Source organism: Schistocerca gregaria, chromosome 10 (assembly GCF_023897955.1).
Source record: "Schistocerca gregaria isolate iqSchGreg1 chromosome 10, iqSchGreg1.2, whole genome shotgun sequence".
In the NCBI taxonomy this organism is placed as follows: Eukaryota; Metazoa; Arthropoda; class Insecta; order Orthoptera; family Acrididae; genus Schistocerca; species Schistocerca gregaria.
The window spans coordinates 198,674,803-198,694,446 of NC_064929.1; the positions used below are offsets into that span (position 1 = coordinate 198,674,803).

At 40.0% G+C, this 19,644-nt stretch overlaps 1 protein-coding gene across 2 annotated transcripts in view; it reads left to right on the forward strand.

The window, feature by feature from the left end:
- Window positions 1-19,644, forward strand: part of LOC126293617 (FAST kinase domain-containing protein 4) — a 74,990-nt gene that overhangs the window by 42,415 nt on the left and 12,931 nt on the right. For both annotated transcript variants that reach the window (XM_049986898.1, XM_049986897.1), the window contains exons 8-10: window positions 6,495-6,656; window positions 14,012-14,111; window positions 18,569-18,812. In XM_049986898.1, coding sequence (XP_049842855.1) covers window positions 6,495-6,656; window positions 14,012-14,111; window positions 18,569-18,800 — 494 coding nt within the window. In that variant the 3' untranslated portion in view covers window positions 18,801-18,812. The remainder of the gene's footprint in view (window positions 1-6,494; window positions 6,657-14,011; window positions 14,112-18,568; window positions 18,813-19,644) is intronic.

Here is a 19,644-nt window from a genome sequence, read left to right on the forward strand (position 1 = left end):
TTTGTTAAATGAAAATCACTAGACTTGCATAATTCTACACACTGTGATGATGCTGTACGCTACTTCCTGACAATGCTTCGAAACACTCGTACTCAATTTAAGCAACTAGCATGCCATTTTCTTTGTGATACCACAGTGCTCATATTATGTCACAATATTCATATGAGCCAAACAGCATAACAGTGTTCAGTAATATCTACGACTACAGACCAAAAAAATTCACATTTGTGATCAATACAAATGTAGGAGCAAATTCTGCCTCATACACAAAAATGTGAAATTACGTTATAGACTTGTTTCAGAGTATATGTCCAGATGAACTATTTTATTATATATAGTGTGTCATAGCTTTATTTTCTGAATAAATATCGAAAATGTAATAAATTTTCACTTACTGGTATTGCACATCATACAGTGAAGCCCAATTTGAGGAGATATTGTGCGTAAGAACTTGTGTGAAAAATAAAAATGCATAACCTAACATCAAACCTTTTCATGACAGGAATATGCATTTCACTTCATTCAAGAGAAAAAATAAAACAAGTATTAAGACAAATTACACCTGATGATGGACGCACAGGGTCAGAAATGCATCATGTACTAAATAAAACATGAAAAACTATGGCTGAAGGCATTTTTCAAATTCATACTTCCAGTGTTGGAACAAAGAAATGCATACAGTTTTCTGTCAGCTTACATTGAGAAGTTGATAAAATGTGGGCACTTTTCAAGTGGCAATTTTAGGTGGCAGTATGGTTGTGTCAAATACTGCTAGAGGTCAGGTCTGAGCTACCTCATTAACAATAGGCTGCCAACCTCAACGAGCATTTGCACCATAGCCATTTTCAAATATTTTGTGTTGTGTATTGCTGGATTTTGATTAGGAATCTGCCTGCTTAGCCTACCACACAGCATGCCCAGGTTCAATTCCCAGCCGGTTTGGAGATTTTTTCCGCTCTTGGACTGGGTGTTGTGTAGTCCTCATCATCATTTCATCATCGTCACTGACACACGAGTTGCCAGTGAGGCATCACCTGAAATAAGACTTGTAACACAGAGGTCAAACTTCCCCGGATGTATGCTGTAATGTGACCACACCACAAAGTATATGCTTCCTCTAGTTTAAAGTGAGCGCAGGACTCCCATCCAAAACAAGTTCACTTTACACTACTTTACACAAAAATGTACAACACTTTACGGGTACACCTACAGCATACCAAAAAATTTGGTGTTTTGGATAGCCCTGGCCTAGTGAACATTTGTATACGTGTTAGAAGGATGGGCCTAAGGTACAGGGTCAAAATATAAAGATTACACACTTCCTCCAGCCCAAACAAAATGGTTGATTCTTTTGCAGTTGGTGTGGTCAAGGGTTCACCTTAGGCAGCTATTAAAAGCTCCATTTTTTTCATGGGCGGTTCATGAGAAAACCTAAAAATTGGCTTTTAGCGGTTTTTATGCCATGGGCCGTGATTATCTAAATAACTAATCATAAGAAATGGCCCAAATTTTAGCTATATATTCTTTAGGCATTTATCTAGAAATGTTAACTGTATACTCTTTAGACATTTGTCTAGAAATGCCATTTTCTAAAAGTTTTATCTCTTATGTAGATACACTTGAAAACCTATGATTTTTGGGTTATAAAAGTACCTGTTGTGGAGACGCCATTTCTATAATTTTATTCATAGCAAATCATTGAAATTTTTGCCATATGTTCTTAAGCAGATGATATAGGGTAAACTTGAATTTTTTTTTTCAATATTATTCTCCATTACTGATATACAGGCACTCAAAGGTAAACCATACTCACACATTTAAAATGTGCATATAATATCCAATTTGAGGTGTAAATGTAGTTTTGACTGACTTACTGAACACATGGTGGGGTTTCTAGGGTTGTTGCAAGCTTTCTGATGTCACCGAACTGTGTCTTTCAATAAACATTTCTTTTTTACTAATAAAACTTTATAATGCTCTGTCCCAGTGCAGTGGGCACTTCAGTTATACAGGCTGTCTTGACCAGGGAATTATTCAGTGATGCAACCTGGCAGTGTAAGGCATCACACCATACAAAAAATTATTTTGTCATTTGAAATTCTTTGTACTTGCAAATTGAACACCACATTTTTTGGTATGCTGATGGTGTACCCGTAAAGTGTTGTACATTTTTGTCTAAAGTAGTATGAAGTGAACTTGTTTTGGATGGGAGTCCTGTGCTCACTTTAAACTAGAGGAAGCATCTACTTTGTGGCATGGTCACATTACAGCATACATTTGTAGTATAGCTTTAAAATTTAACCTAGGTTTTTTTAAGGTACAGATCATAAGCCAGGCATTTTTGATGAATTGCGATCAGCGAGCAGAGTATCTAGAAAAATGTTAAGTAAAAGATTTTGTGTTAACCTTGTGTTTAGCATGTGTGTGTCAAAGTGTATTAATGTGTTGAAGTATGTAAATAAACTGTCAAAACTTTGGTGGCCTATAACATGTGTTTTGTATAATCAGCACACCCTGCTGTAACAGGGAAATAGAAGGTAACCAGCAGAAAAACGCTCCTGTCAGGGCATAAAAAAAGACAAATATACTCTTCTTTAAAAGACTGTGACAGGAAAATGCTGCTTCAATCCTCATTCCATCTTTTTCCCCAAAATTTTGGCCTGCAGACATACTCATGCCTTCTTGTGCTGAAATAAAGTAGGAGACAGGAGGTGAGAGAAAGAGGTGGAGCCAGTGACAGTCGGAGACACACAGGAAAAAGTGCTAGTAGTAGAAAAATGAGACAGTGGTAGTAGCCATAAATAGACAGTTGTGGTGGGAGGAAGATGCTGAGTACGAAGGTTTCATTCACTACAAAGGCAAAATGGGTAAAAGGTTTTAGAATGTTCTGTTTTAAAAGAATGAGAACATGTTTGCATAGCAAAAGTTTTGGTGAGCAAGGCAGAATGAGGTTTGAGGCAGCTGATCCTTCCTTTTCTATCACACTCTTTTAAAGAGGAGCATATCCACCTTTCTTGTGGTCTGACGAGCATTTTTCGTCTGGTTAAAGAATGTGTATCCACCTGTGACAGGAAACTAAATAAATAACATTGTGTTTTTCTTTAATTATAGGTAAATGGTACTTTCAATGGTAATAAAAAAAAGGGTATATTGTAAAGCCAATCAAACCTGATTTTGTAAACTTGTAATACCAGGTATGAAAGCACTTGTATCCTTGTATTTTGCTATAATACAAGGTACAGCTTCCAGATTTGGGAAATTATGCTCAAAAACTTTGGAATACAATATTATCAAACAGGTTTCCAATATATATCACAGTGTAAGAACAGGTGGTGTCTCCAAGTTGGAGTGTAACAGCGCAACAAAATTAAAGGGTTACTTTTTAAAACACTGTCATTTTCCTCTATTGTGATGCAGAAGTTCAAAATTTGGCTCAAAGGTGCCTACAACCTTCATCTGTAATGGTACAAAAACGTGGCACTGTGTGCTATGACAATTTGTCTCTGAGATGCTTCAAACAGCATGCAACGAAATGTGCATAATAAAGGCCAGAACTCAGAAGTTCGTGTGAGATGTAAGGTGGATTAATGACATCACATTGGCATCACTATCCAGACTGAGCTATTCTGGACATGTCACACTATGAGAAAGTTGTCGCTCTGCCCTTTACCCTCATATCACTTCTTGTGTTGATGCCTCGTGACAGAGGTCAGAAGCAGGAATCACAGTATTGAAGTCGTGCAGTTTTCTTGTACAGGTGTCCAAGGGAAACAATTCAGGCACACGACTGCTGAAAATTGACAGGAAAAGGCGTTATGAGCCTAAATGGCATGGATGAAAACGCTTGTTCTCTTTTGCACTCATTTCACACATTTTGTGGTGAAAAACAATAGTCAACAATATTATGTGCAACAGCACAATGTTCTTGACAATTTTTGACACAACTGACACCCAACCCCCACCCTCCCCTCCCTCAGGTGATTCAGTCGTTATTTAAACAATGGAAAATCCAGGAAGGAATGTAACAATACTCGAGAAGGAAAGTTGCTACTCACCATGTAGAGGCAGTGTGGTTTCAGTTGCCTAAAACTGCATTCATTTGTGTGAGCTGCATATGTGTGTGTGTGTGTGTGTGTGTGTGTGTGTGTGTGTGTGTGTGTGTGTGTGTATTGTTGACAAAGACTTAATGGCCGAAAGAGATAATTGTGAGAATCTTTTTGTTGTGCCTATCAGCAACTCAGCATCTGTGCTATATGGTAAGTAGAAACTTTCCTTCTCGAATATCAGTCTATATTTAAGAATATCTTGGGGATGAAACTGTGTTGAACATGATCTCACCATTTGGAGTGTAACCTGACCACAATTTATGCTCTGCTATACAGTATGGAACCATTTACCATCTGGGAACATTCAGAACCATTTGATGATATTTGAACATGATCCAAAGGAGAAAATGGTGTTAATGCATTCCAATCCTTCCTTCTATATATCCTCCTACTGCATGTGCGCTGGAGGTGTGCAACATTGACATGCACCTAAATAAAACAGCAAAGGGGACCTTCTAAGACCCCACAGTTCAGCAACACCGTTTGCGCTACATGCTTACCTTTGTTGGGCTTTTTAAAATTGTCTCTATACAGTGCGGTGACATGACATTTGTTCACCAGCCAAGATAGGCAATCCTTTTGGCACACATCAGCTGAGTGGTGCTACGCTGCTGCAGTGGCACCTGCTGGTTGAATGTGAAAACTGATGGGTGTCGGAAGGGTGGCCTATTCGTGGGGAGGAGGGCAGTCCTTAGTAGGCCCATTTGCTTTATTCATGTGTGCATCAGTGTCACACACTTCCCCTCTTCCCTCCCCCAAGGCTCCCTAGTAGTTGCACAAAGCACAGGAGGGTGCGAGGAAGGAGGGATCGGAAAGCATAAACACACTTTTCTGCTTCTGATGACGTTCAAATCTCATTAAACGGCTTTGGTCACTAGTGGTTCCATCCTGTATGCAACAGCAAACATTGTGGTTATGCTACACTCCACAGGGGTGTGCTCTCATACAGTGAGGTTGCAGCCCAACGATGTCCTTAAAGGATGACTGAATCGTCCAGTTGGTGTCAGCAGTTTTTGTAACTAACCTTCCAATGTGCCTAAAAATGGAAGCTAGCATACAAGTAGTGTGTATTGACAGTGTTGACTTCCAGCAGTGAGATATAGACTTTTAGTACAAAAACCATTTGAAACTGGAAGATTGCACTGTGAGTAAGAACAAAGCTAGTAAGATAGGGAGCTAGTAAGATAGGCAGGAAAACAAACAGATGGTTCGAGGAGTGGAAGAGGTAATTATGCCTATTATTTAAATCCAGTGCAAGTGGGTGGGACATGTAGGCAGGCAAATGGATGGCAGAAGGACCGAGGAAGTTCTCTGCTGGATTCTGTAAGATGAGAAAAAGACTAATGCAAAAACGTGATATGAGGTCTGAAAACTCGCAGGAGTGTTTGTTCATTAACACGTCATCATCTATAAATCCCACACGGTGGAGAGTACTCGGCAATGTGTAACAAGTTAAATTACACACTACCTGATCAAAAGTATCCGGACACCGATCAGTGGACATTAATAAAGGTTTGAATTTTGCAAGCAACACCTTTGGTGAGGGGTCTGTGGAGTAATGGCAGCCAGTTCTTCCATAAGAGACAAAATGTGAGCTTTAGGCAGGCCAGTCCATTCCAGGAATTTTCACAAACCAGCAGATGCTAAAGTGAAACTGGCAGCAGATGCTACTTTATGACAGGTGCATTGTAATGCACACTCATTGTGCTAGCTTGACTGCTGGTAGCACTTTGGAAGTCACAAGTTATTTCTTCCGTTGATTTTGTGCAATTTTGTTTGAAACCACCCTCTTCTATGCTTTGTCTTCCCCGTCCCTGAGTACATTATGTCTCCCATTAGTGATGCAGTCCTGAACAGTGTGTGTGTGTGTGTGCGCGTGTGTGTGCTGGTGGCGGCAGCGACAGCGATGGTGGTGGTGGTGGTGGTGGTGGTGGTGGTGGTGGTGGTGGTGGTGGTGTTGGGGAGCGTGGGGCCATGATGAATGATTGTGGCAAAAACCTCAGAATGCTCACTTATGAAACACCTGCTTGTCTGCTATTTAACAAATATTTCATATCACAACAAAACACACCAGTAAAAATCTGTGGCAGTACAAAAATAAAGGACAGACAAAAATGTGGCTGCAGCAGGAGGCAGCTGACACAATGAAGAGAGCATTCGACTGCTGTAACTACATTTTATTGTGAAGTTTTCAGTGAATGTTTGTAGTTATTATATTAATTTAAGTCAAAGGCATTTTTGTCTTGTTTTCTTTTTAACTTCTCTTTTGAATTTATTGTAACTTGGTGCACATGTACACTATTAAATATTAGTGTGCTTCTCATTAATGAGGTACACAGATTTTTTGATGCTTTTTCGTGTATGAGAAGCTGCCATTTTCATTGACAGGGCCGCTGCTGTCACCCACGTCCGATGTGGCAGCAGTTCCCATCGCACGCACTAAGGCGAGGCAGGCACTTGTTGCGTCTGTACTCGATGCGCTCACCAACCTCCTGCCATCGGCGACTTACTTGCGCTCCAGTGTCAACACTGGCATGGGATTCCTGCTGGGTGAGTCACCTCTGCTAATATACCGCGTAGGAAAATGTGCACCTGAACATATATGTGCAAACAAACACACAAACACACACACACACACACACACACACACACACACACACACACACACAGGATGGTCAGAAGCAGTCTGAAAAACTTGCAATGGTGTTGCAGGGTTACTTCTGCTGAGAACTGTTAAGAAAAAAATTCAGTACATTGTGCCAATTCCAAGTTAATTTGCATTGAAGTTAGCCAGTCAACCCATTCTGCATGCAAATTCAAGTGACCCACTAGACACTGCATCACCAAATGTGATCTTCCTTTGGTTTCCTAAAACTGTACAAGAGAGAGATAAAAAAAAGAGCATTTGGTTGTAATAAGGATTGAATCCAAGCCAAAGGCTGAGCAGCCTCAGCAATCAGTGTGCTATCATCTACACTATGAGAACAACTGAGACTTATTGCATCTGGCGGGCCACTTGAATTTGTGAGTGCAACAGCCTGATTGGCTAACTGCAATGCTAATAACTTGGAAATGGCTAACATATCAAATTTTTTTCTTATCAGTTTTTTCTACCCTGCAACACTATTATAACCTTTTCATACTGCTTGTGACCGCCTTTCATATAAGAAGGTCATTCCACAAGTCATGGCAACTATTGTACACTGGAGATAATGAAACAATATGCGAATTCCGTTATGTGCATTGAACCAATACAACAGTGCGTATCTAGGGAGGGGGGAAACTCCATCCAAACAGACCATGAAGGCCCAATAGTACCAACAGGTCGCTATTTCTTCCTCGCCCCACACATATCACTGGATACACATATGGAAGCACACGTGGTCAGCATACTACTCTCCCAGCCATTATCAGTTTTTGTGACTGAAGCGACTACTTCCAAATCAACTAGCTACTCAATTGGCCCCACAAGGACTTAGTGCTCCACACTTACCATAAGCGCTCAGCAGCAGGATGGTCACCCATCTGAGTGCTAGCCCAGCTCGATAGCACTCAACTTCGGTAATCTGACAGGAACCGGTGTTACCCACTGTGGCAAGCCCATTGGCATGTATCTGAGTGCCAACATAAAATAGGGGTCTAGTACATAAGGTCACAGTAAAGGTTGAAATGAAACACACTGATTGGAACTCTGTATAAATTTATTGTACGCAAGTGCAAATGGAACGGAAATGAGTCAAAATCAAATACTGTGCTTCACCATTGTTCCCGAGTGTATACACACAGTATTGCAGGGATGATGATGTTGAATGCTATTGCCATAACCATCAGTGAGAGTCACCTGTCGCCAAAATCGTGTGAGGACATTTGCCCTGTTTGCAAAGCATGTCCAATACAGCGCTTTCCTCAGTTGTGGAATTAGGTTGAATTTGCATGGACTGAGGTCTGGTGAGTAGGACGGGTGGGGAGAATCCATCTTGTGGCACAGCCAACCTCACACTGGATTTTCGGGCACTGGTACCAAACCATCCCCACATGCGGTCGCAATCTGTCAGTTGATTTCAGTAATGTTTGCCGTAGACTTTCAAATGTATTTACTGTGATCCTAGACATTTTCACAATAGTTGCTATGAGTTACGGAATGACGCTCATATAGCAATGAAATTCAGGTTGTGATATCAACAATATAATGAAAAGTGTAGATTGCTGCTCACTGTAGAGATGACATGTTGAGTTGCAGAGAGGTAGAATGAAAAGGCTGTTACACAAGCCTGCTTCAGAAAAGGGTATGTATTAAAACAAGGTGGCACACCTCATGCACACATTACCGCTATCTCTGGTGGTTGCGGCCAGTGTGCATTCTGGCCACAGCCCCCAGAGATATCTACATCTATATTAGTCACCTGTGTGTGTGTGTGTGTGTGTGTGTGTGTGTGTGTGTGTGTGTGTGTGTGTGTGTGTGTTCTCGTTTTTGAAGAAAGCTTTTGTGGTATATATATAAAGATTCCAAGACTTGCCAAGCGGGAAAGCGCTGGTAGATAGGTACAATAAATAAAACGCACAAACACACACACAGAATTTCGAGCTTTCGCAACCGGCGGCTGCTTCGTCAGGAAAGAGGGAAGGAAAAGGAAAGATGAACGGATGTGGGTTTTAAGGGAGAGGGTAAGGAGTCATTCCAATCCCAGGAGCGGAAAGACACACACACACACACACACACACACACACACACACACACACACACACACACACACACACACATATCCATCCATACATACACAGACACAAGCAGACATATTTAAAGGCAAAGAGTATGGGCAGAGATGTAAGTCGAGGCGGAAGTGTGGAGGCAAAGATGATGTTGAATGACAGGTGAGGTATGAGTGGCGGCAACTTGAAATTAGCGGAGATTGAGGCCTGGTGGATAACGAGAAGAGAGGATATATTGAAGGGCGAGTTCCCATCTCCGGAGTTCGGATAGGTTGGTGTTGGTGGGAAGTATCCAGATAACTCGGACGGTTTAACACTGTGCCAAGATGTGCTGGCCGTGCACCAAGGCATGTTTAGCCACAGGGTGATCCTCATTACCAACAAACACTGTCTGCCTGTGTCCATTCATGCGAATGGACAGTTTGTTGCTGTCTGTGTCCATTCATGCGAATGGACAGTTTGTTGCTGGTCATTCCCACATAGAAAGCGTCACAGTGTAGGCAGGTCAGTTGGTAAATCACGTGGGTGCTTTCACACGTGGCTCTGCCTTTGATCGTGTACACTTTCCGGGTTACAGGACTGGAGTAGGTGGTGGTGGTGGGAGGGTGCATAGGACAGGTTTTACACCGGGGGCGGTTGCAAGGGTAACAGCCAGAGGGTAGGGAAGGTGGTTTGGGGCTTTCATAGGGATGAACCAAGAGGTTACAAAGGTTAGGTGGATGGCGGAAAGACACTCTTGGTGGAGTGGGGAGGATTTAATGAAGGATGGATCCATCCGCGGATGGATATGTGTGTGTGTGTGTGTGTGTGTGCGCGAGTGTACACCTGTCCTTTTTTCCCCCTAAGGGAAGTCTTTCCGCTCCCGGGATTGGAATGACTCCTTACCCTCTCCCTTAAAACCCACATCCTTTCGTCTTTCCCTCTCCTTCCCTCTTTCGTGAAGAAGCAACCATCGGTTGCGAAAGCTAGTAATTCTCTGTGTGTGTGTTTTGTTCATTGTGCTTGTCTGCCGGCACTTTCCCACTTGGTAAGTCTTGGAATCTTTGTTTTTAATATATTTTTCCCATGTGGAAGTTTCTTTCTATTTTAGAACGAAACTTGCACATGGGAAAAATATATTAAAAACAAGTTTCTTTCTATTTTAGAAAGAAACTTCCACATGGGAAAAATATATTAAAAACAAAGATTCCAAGACTTACCAAGCGGGAAAGCGCCGGTAGATAGGCACAATAAAAAAACACAAGTGTGTGTGTTTGTGTGTTTTATTTATTGTGCCTATCACCAGTGCTTTCCCGCTCGGTAAGTCATGGAATCTTTGTTTTTATTATATATATATATATATATATATATATATATATATATATATATATGCCTGTGCTGTCATCTTTACAGAGAGCCACTCACTAAATCTATATTGTGTCCCATCAGTCTCCTCCATTCTCTCTCTCTCTCTCTCTCTCTCTCTCTCTCTCTCCCTCTCTCTCTCTCCCTCTCTCTCTCTCTCTCTCTCCCCCTCTCACAGAGTGTGTGTCTATCTATCTCTCTCTGTCTCTCTCTGCCCCAGTACTCAACACACACACACACACACACACACACACACACACACATACCATACACCACTGACGCCAAATACAATTCAAACTCGTGCACCACACCCAGTGTAACACACTACAAAACAAATGAACACCACACAGCCACAACAACGCATAATGGCAGCGAAAACTCCGCCTATGTTTTGAGAAATTGAAAAAAGTGTAGTGCCAAGTGACCATAGGTTAAAAAGCAAGCCTATTTACTTCACCAACAACACAGGAGAACGCACCACAGCTTCAAAACTGTAAGTTACTCACAAAGAACATGATACTGACTCATTTCCATTCATAAATGCATAACAGACAGAAAAAATAAATTACATTTTGCTGTTTGCAGATGACAAGTTGTATATTGTGTAGCAGAATACCAAAATAAATGGACAATAACATCATGTAAGGTATGTTAACTAATACTTACCTCCACTTTTCGCCAATTAAGCTATAAATGGAACTTTTACATAATATTGTAAATAAAACAAATATTAATATGCAACAACAGTTTTAGAGTTAAAAATAAAATTGAACCCACTGCCGATAGAACAAAAGTGCTGAAACATTTATGGGTGAAACAAAACAGAAAAAACGGTGTCTTGCACAAGGCGGAACTTCTCATCCCAGAATCAGCATGTTTGCGTCACTGTGCAGTAAACTTCAGTTCTCGGATTTGGTTCCTCAAAGGGATTCTTTCAGTTTATCAAAGAGGTAATAATTATACAGTGCCAGATTGGAGCTTTAGGGTGGGTGTTTCAATTTTTTCCATACAAGCCGTATGACCTTGATGATAGTGGTGCAAACCTTTTTTAACTTCACCTTTTGCACTCACTCACTTCTCCTACTTCACAATTTGTTCACTGTTATGCATTCATCAGCCAAAAATCAGATTGTGAGTGCTCTCCACATTATCAGGAGTCTGTGCAGTGCTCAGTCTGTCACTGTGTGGGAGGTCCCAAGTGTTGGCGTGCACACTTGTACCTGACCTGCTTGCCCAATGACTGACTGTACAGCAGTCAACAGCATTGTCCCACACACTCCACAATCTCGTTTGAATGTTTATCACTGTCTCATTCTCACAACACAACGATTCTGTTGCACATTGCATCACACAAATGTTAAGTGCGGCTACCATCTTGATGAAGTATTATAACTGTATGACTTGAGGAAACAGGTTGAATTAGATTTGAATATGAGCAAGAAGAATGTTTCTGTGATCTCCATTAGGAGCAAAGATGTAGAACAAAAGCCTGATTAAAAAAGTAAATAAATAAATAAAAATATTGTTCAATTCTTTTGTAGTGACCCTCGTTCAACGTAATTTACAAAATGCGTGCTAAAGCCACACAGATGTATCAGACTTGCTATGTTACTAAGTTAATTAGATAAGATGTCTCCTTACCCTTCGTTTCTTATTCAGCTTAGCAATTCCTGTATTTTCACAGTTCTGTCAAATTTTTACAGTAAGGGATTTGAGGAGGAATCTGTTTAAAAAATGCAGTTGCTTTCTGTTCCTCCTGTTCCCATCTATTCTTTTGCTAGTTAATATTTCATACTTAATTTATTGACACATTTGTTACTGTAACTGCCTTTCTCACTCTTCAGTTTTACCTGTAGTTCTGTTTTTTCATAAACAGGTCCTCTACCTCTCCCCCTCCACTCTCTCCCCTTCACGCAGTCAGGTTTTATCCACTTTATAATAGAAAGAGTGAAGAAATTCAAACATTTTATTCACATGAAAGCTTCAGGCAGTGGCTTTCAGTGTATTACAATTTGTTCCAATGTGAAAGATTCTCATTAAGATTTATGATCAGGATCAAAAATGTAAATATACTGAAATGATATATCTGTGCGGTAATTATACACTAATTTCATGTTGCACAAGGAACATAATCTTCTATTTGTAGATAAGCTTTCTATGTAGTAGTAGTAGTATTTATTTGTAGGTCTCCTTTACAAGGATATTGGACTTGTCTCAGTATTAAAATGTAAGAAGAACAGACATTTAACAACCTACAAATCTAGAATGACAAAGATAGGCCAAGTAGTCAGCTGTAACCTTATAGGGGGAACCACCCTAGGATTTCCCTGGAATAATTTAGGGAAACCACGATATTCCTAAATCAGGCTGGCTGGATGAAGTTGAGAGTACTCTGCTTAAAACAGTGTTACCTCATTCAGTGTACCCCTAGTGTCATTACTGTTTTACAAATAATTATGAAAAGAATAGATTGATACTATCTGTAAAGGTGACACATCGAGCTGTGGACAGGCACACCAAAAATCTGTTGTATACGGAGCTTTCACTCAAAGCCTTCTTCAGAAAAGAAAGGAAAACACATGCACACATTAACACAAGCAGGCACACCTCGTGTGCACATGACCACTACCTCCAGCCACTTGTGTGAATGTGTGTGCTTTCCTTTCTTTCCTGAAGAAGGCTTTGGCAAAAAGCTCAGTGTTTAACAGTCTTTTTGTTGTGCCTGCCTGCATCTCAGTGTGTCATCTTTACAGTGTATAGCAATCCATCCCTTTTGTAGTAGTTGATATTCTGACCTGGACTTTCCATTGTTTGTTTTACAAATGAGTTACTAAATAATGATGAAAGGCTAATGCTACACTTTATTCATCTCTCTCTCCTAGTCACTGCACACACTACACGCACATCGTTTCGTAAAACTACACACACTACACTCACTGTCGGCTGCTGTCAGGACCTTTTTGTGCATCCCAGCCTACCATTTGCTAACCTGAAGGACTGATTCAGCATTCTTCTATAATGAGTGAGATGTTGAACTTGGAAAGAGGATAAAGTGTTAGTATTAAACATTACGTAGCTGTGGGAATAAATTTTTCCAGCAAAAAAGAAGGAAACGTATAGTGTGAAGATATTATGTAGAATGTTACAAGTTTTATCATCATTATTATTATTTGTGTTACATTTTTATCAAACTCCTACCTCGTGTCTTCTAATTAATCATTCTGTGTGTAGAATGTTTGAGTTAACAGGTAGTTTTTAACTGTCTTTTTAAATAAGTTTCTTTAATCTCCTTGTACAGTTTTATTCCGCGGTAGAAAATGCTATTTTGAGTGTATGTTTATTTTACATAATTGTGATTATTATAATAGCTTTTTATGCTAACATTTCTTACCTCTCCACCTTCTCCTGTGCCTTTTATCTACCCTTCATCTTTTATTTCCATTTGTGCTTTTTTCTCCGTTCTTCTCCAGTTGTAACATCTGTCTTTGAAGTACCAGTTACCAGTATTTCATAGTAGAAATAAACATAACTCTAACATCAGCTCTTAAGGTGGTAGGACCTAAAGAAACATCGTTCTGTACTGTTACTCTGTATGCCCTTTCTTTACACACGTAATTATATATATATATATATATGTGTGTGTGTGTGTTTTTAAAGGTATATTTTGATCCAAATCGTTGCATAGTTCCACACATTTTTTGGAGCTATTATCAGTGTTTGATTCACTGGTGATTGCATGTCCTGTGTCTTTCTTCTGAACAGATGATTTGTTTACAACATTTTATTTCCGTGTAAACTGAATACTCTTTGCCGGCACTGACACAAAATTTCCAGCAATTACACTCTTTCAGATGCCGAGTGTCTCATTGACTCGAAATGCAATCCTTTACCGCTGCCTCAGCCAGACAACAAGTCCTCTCCACCTCGCAGTTTTGACAGAAAGGGATCAAAGTAAGTACAATAAGTCTGGATTTCTTTTTTTTGAAGTTAAAGAACAGTGTTTTAGTGCTCACTTAAAACGTATTTGCATTTTAGCTAATAACAGTTGTATATTTGCTTGTTCCCAAATCTGTTTCTCCAGATTTGTGGCACTATCATTGGGCATTTATTTATTCCTTCTGGATACAAACAATACAAAATTGTGTATTTGGACTATGTGAACACTATGTTATTGTTACTGTTTACGTTATGTTTATATGTAATTGTCGATTTATGAGGGTCATCCAGAAAGTAAGAACGATTGCGTGCCACATCTGACCCCAATCCCCCACCACTCCTGTCACAAGTGTGTCAGTTAGCTCCTCTCACTGTGAGCGGAGGTTTTATGCTGAGCAGTCACATCTATTTGTTCTGCAACCCTTCAAAATGGTGGCACCAATCGAAAATTCCGCCAGATGTGAAGTGTGTAGTGCCACTCATTTTCTGAGTTTTTGCCAAGAGGAGACACAATCAGTTCAGAGGCCCATTGTGAAACTCTTCAAAGACTTTGGTGCACCATTCAAAACATGAGATGTGTTGTGTTATTGGCAAAGATCTTTTTCATTCATGATACTGTGCGGACTCGTGTCAGCAGGAACATAGCAAAAAATTCAGTGTCTTAAGTGGGAAATTTTTGGACATGCTTCTTACAGACCTTACTTGGCACCAAGTGATTTTCCTTTATTCCCAAAATGAAAGGAATTTTTGGGTGGAAAAAGCTCACAAATGATGAAGACCTCAAAGCAGTGAGATACTAGGTCAAATCTTTGGCAGTAGTGGAGTAGAACATGAGAACTGAAAAGCTGGTTCTACTTAGCAGTAAGTTCCTGGACAGCTGTGGTGACTCTAATGAAAAATAGAGTAAGGTACTGTAACTTCGTAAATAAAGTTTTGTGTTGATATCTTTTGTTTTTATGTATTTGGGCCACAAAGTTCTTAACTTTCTGGGTGACTCCCATGTATTACCTTAAGAATACATGCCATTTTTCAGCAGAAAATTATGCTTAAATTGTAACATCACAAAAACATATCATCTGTCCATACGTGTGCACAAGTGGCATATTGCATCAGCTATAGATCAGAAAATTAGGCTTAAATTTTAACATCACAAAAACATATACTGGACTAAGAAACATTTTTCAACTTTGGCTTTTTCTGTTGTTTTTATTGTGGATCTGCTCTGAGAGTTGTTTTAGATTTCCCAACAGTTTGAAGAGCTTAGTGACAGCTGTGATGTTTGTGTTATTCAGATGCCTAAGAACCCTGTTGGTTGTCATTCACTGCCTTCTATTACTTATACAAATATTTTACCACCCAAAAATTGTTGTCCAACACATTGTTGTGCTGCCTCACTGTACCTCTGAAAAATCGATTTCACACACACACACACACACACACACACACACGCACACGCGCTCACGCGCATTTATATCAGGCATCCTTACACTTCAACAGCGGCTTGACTGATGCCTTGAACATGATGTTTTGTAAGGCTCAAATTGAGTAGTTCAACAGCTGTCTCTTAGTTCACAATTACTGACAATTTGATGCAATAATACTGAATCTGTGATCTGTCAGGGCTTCACTGCCCAGCCATTTCGGCTTCTGATCAGCAGTCAAACAGCAAGGGATCCACTCCAAAGAAAGTTTTCTAATATTTAAATAATGTGTCATAATTCAGGATACTTATGTCAGTGGAATCCCTTTAGTCTCAAAAGTTCTTCAGATGTTGCCTGAGGATGTGTACAAAGAGAGCCTGTTACAAGTTTTGCAGTTGGTTCGTCTGTTGCTGTTTTGTCCTTTCTATTGTGTGATAATCATTATGGTCACACAGCCAACATGAAAATGATTAGACCGGTAGTATAGGGTAGTAATCTTGACAGTTAACTCATCACAAACTCCACCTAAAGCACTCTAGATTTCTGTTAAATTTTTGCCATGGAAAGTTTATTTCAGTGTATGACCTTATACTTTCAGTACCTGATACCCGTTCAAATTTAATTTCAGGTTCAGTGCATACCGGCAGAGAGTGCTGTGAAGAAACAAAGTTCTCGTTTATGCTTCAATTCTACAATTTTCACCACTGTTGCAGTGTTAAATTTTCAGTGTTGTCTACCTGTAATTTGCTTTGCAAAATGATCCTCATGTTTGTCCTAGCTTCAAGCCATGCTCGATGTGCTTTGCGAATCCTCGGAAGAATGCTGAGAAGTCATTCTACTGACATAGGCATCTAAGTGCACCGTACACTCTTTCATGGTTCTAAAAAGTATGCAGGGAGGCGTCTTGTGGTTTCCACCTGTATTTGTTGTCATTATTTTACACAATTACTGTTTTCGTTAAAAACAATGCCCTTATTCATGCAGATCTTTGAGAAAGGTTACTCTCCTCTGAGGATCTGTGTTGTTTGCTGCAAGTATTAGTTATCAAATTGTTATGTTGCTGCAGTGTATGGATTTGGAAAATGATAAAAGTACTACAAAACAATTCATTTTAGTGAAAATAATAAATAAATTGGCAAATGTTACAGATTTTAAATGTGTCAATCATTGAAAAATAAGATGATCAAAATGAGTGCCAACTTAGAAATTTAATGTAAAAAAGAAAAGATAATTTTACAACGAAGCAGGAAGCTATCAAAATTCATGTTAGTAGGAAGACTGCAAAAAAAGCAGTACAGGAAGTTGTGGACTATCTGAGGAATGTTTCTGTGGCAATGTTTTGTGCCCTTGTGCACAACGCATCTTCATAAGCTATATAAGGATGTAATTGGTTAATTTTTAGAATATACTTGTTTAGTGAGACAAGTCATTTCTCTGTAATTTGTGACAGTTACGTAACTTCATCTGAACACTGCTAAAGAGTGTGAAGTCATACAACATGTTAAAAACTTATATGATGGATGAATTGACACTGTTTGCTTTAACAGAAACAAAGGATTGAAACTAGACCAGTTTGAGTCTTAGTGCTATACAAAACAAACTGTGTTAAATCTTGTGCGCCATGTTACATGTGATATGTAAGTTCCCCACCCCTTTTCTTATATTTTTCAGAATAACGATGTTCACTCAAGTTTGTGACTGTCAGATGAGTCAAAGGGTTTTTTGTATGAGTTATGCAGGCACCTATTGAATTGAACTGTGTGCAGTAAACCAACCTGTCCCCTGCATCCTATTCTTATAGCAAACTATATTTAATGGATGTTCTGAAATGATAATTCACTAAATTTAAACACAGTTTTAATTTGCACTGATCAAAGTTTATGGGCTATGGTCAGTCTCTCTCAGTCCAACATCACTACATCTACATCTGTGTAATTACTCTGCTATTCACAATAAAGTGCCTGGCAGAGGGTTCAATGAACCACCTTCAAGTTGTCTCTGTGCCTTTTCACTCTTGAACGTTGCACAGGAAAAACGAGCACATAAATTTTTCCGTGTGAGCCCCGATTTCTCTTATTTTATCATGATGATCATTTCTCACTATGTAGTTGGGTGTCAGCAGCATGTTTTCACAACCGGAGGAGGAAACTAGTGATTGAAATTTCATGAGAAGATTCCGTTACAATGAAAAACGCCTTTGTTTTAATGATTGCTACTCCAATTCACGTATCATGTCTGTGGCACTATCTCCCATATTACATAATAATAAAAAACGAGCTGCCCTTCTTTGAACTTTTTTGACCTCATCCGTCAGTCCCACCTGATGCGGATCCACATTGCACAGCAATACTCCAAAATAGGGTGAACAAGCATAGTGTAAGCAGTATTTTTATTAGACCTGTATTCTGCCAGTGAATCACAGCCTATCATTTGCTCTACCCACAGCATTGTCTATGTGAACATTCCAATTTAGGTTATTTTTAATTGTAATCCTTAAGTATTTAGTTGAATCTTCAGCCTTCAGATATGTGTGACTTATTTGTGTGTGTGAGTAACATCACAGCCCGACCATTACCTCGACCGCTAGTCACCAACTGAGTCCTTCCAACATCTCGAAAGCACGTGTAGTCGACCTGGGATTCTCCCACTGTTGGTGCAAAACTGATACAGCAAGATATGACAGCTATTGGAAATGACTTGTTACTAGCGATCTTTTTAGTAATGGCTTGATCGTACAGGACTGTGTGGTCTTTGGCAGGGGTCAGACGACATCACGACTTGACTACTGTGCCGTTACCTATAAACAGTTTGGCAGCTTTAGGAAGCTAAACACGTTTATGAATGAACATTAACTATCTTTGTCTTTATAACCTCTGAGGATGTCTCCTGCAGAAAGAGTGCGGGGAGGGGGGGGGGGGGGGGCGATACTGGACACAGAAACATACCTGAGATCACATTCTAATTCACATAAAACTATCACCACCAAGGTGACTGCACTTTGTTCAGAGCTGTAATGTATCCTCAAATACTTTACATTTACATCTTCCACAGGGTAGCAGTGCTGGTGTGGAGCTACGCGGAGGTGTGTCGCGGGCGCGGTTCCCCGCCCCCTCCTGCAGGTCCTGCCGCACTTGCGGAGAGGTTACTGACTGCCCGCGGCTACCGCATTCTTCGCGTACACCACGCCGAGTTTGCAGGTGTCGGTGACAGCCTGGTGAAGAGGGTGCAGTTCCTGGAGAGGCGGCTCAAACAGCTGGCCACCGCACCGTCCCCTAACGGCTAGCTCTAGTCTCAGGTCAGCAGATGGACAGTGTCATTCAGAATTGATATTATTGTTCGTTTAAAATGCTTGCTTATTACTCTAGCTTGCAATGTATGCTTTCTGTCATATGTGCATAAGGAACGGAAGCAATACTGCGTAACTGACTTTTCTGGATTTCAGTCAGTTGGCAAACTTGACTTGGTGCACCTGCAGAATTTTCAGTTCTTTACAGTGGAAGTCAAACTGGGAAAGACACAGGGAGGAAAAAAGGCGTAACTCCTAGAGAAAGACACACAGTGTGACTGGAGCAGTGGAAGATCTCTGAGACTGTTTTGGACAATGCTGTTGCCTTCAGAGACGTTACAACACTAGATGAATGTAGTGAAATGCAGCTGTCTGTCACCCTCAGAAACGACTCTCCACTTTCGTACACTTCTTATGAGTTCTCAGTGAAAAGATTATCTCATAAAGGGCTGTCCATTTCCATCAACTACTGCCCATAATATCCGCCATGTCGTGTGACTGCAACGTAATGTAGTCCATTTGACTTCGTGGTTATGAAGCAACATTTGTCTTTTTATCTTTTCATTTCTTCTTTGAACACCAATTACATGGTCACTTGAGGAAATGTATCTCTGCTGATGACTCATTTTCATTTGTTGCCAAAAACAGAAGTGGTTACGGTGACTGAATATGAGCCGAAGTGTACTCACATTTTTATAAGACTTTCCTCATTATAATGGTGGTTTGACCATAAGTTTTGTATTGTCTACATTATTTTAAATATCACCTACAACTTTACGATGATATATGTTAATGAGGAGTAACAGAAACTAGAAAGCTGAAACGATTACGTGAGATGCAA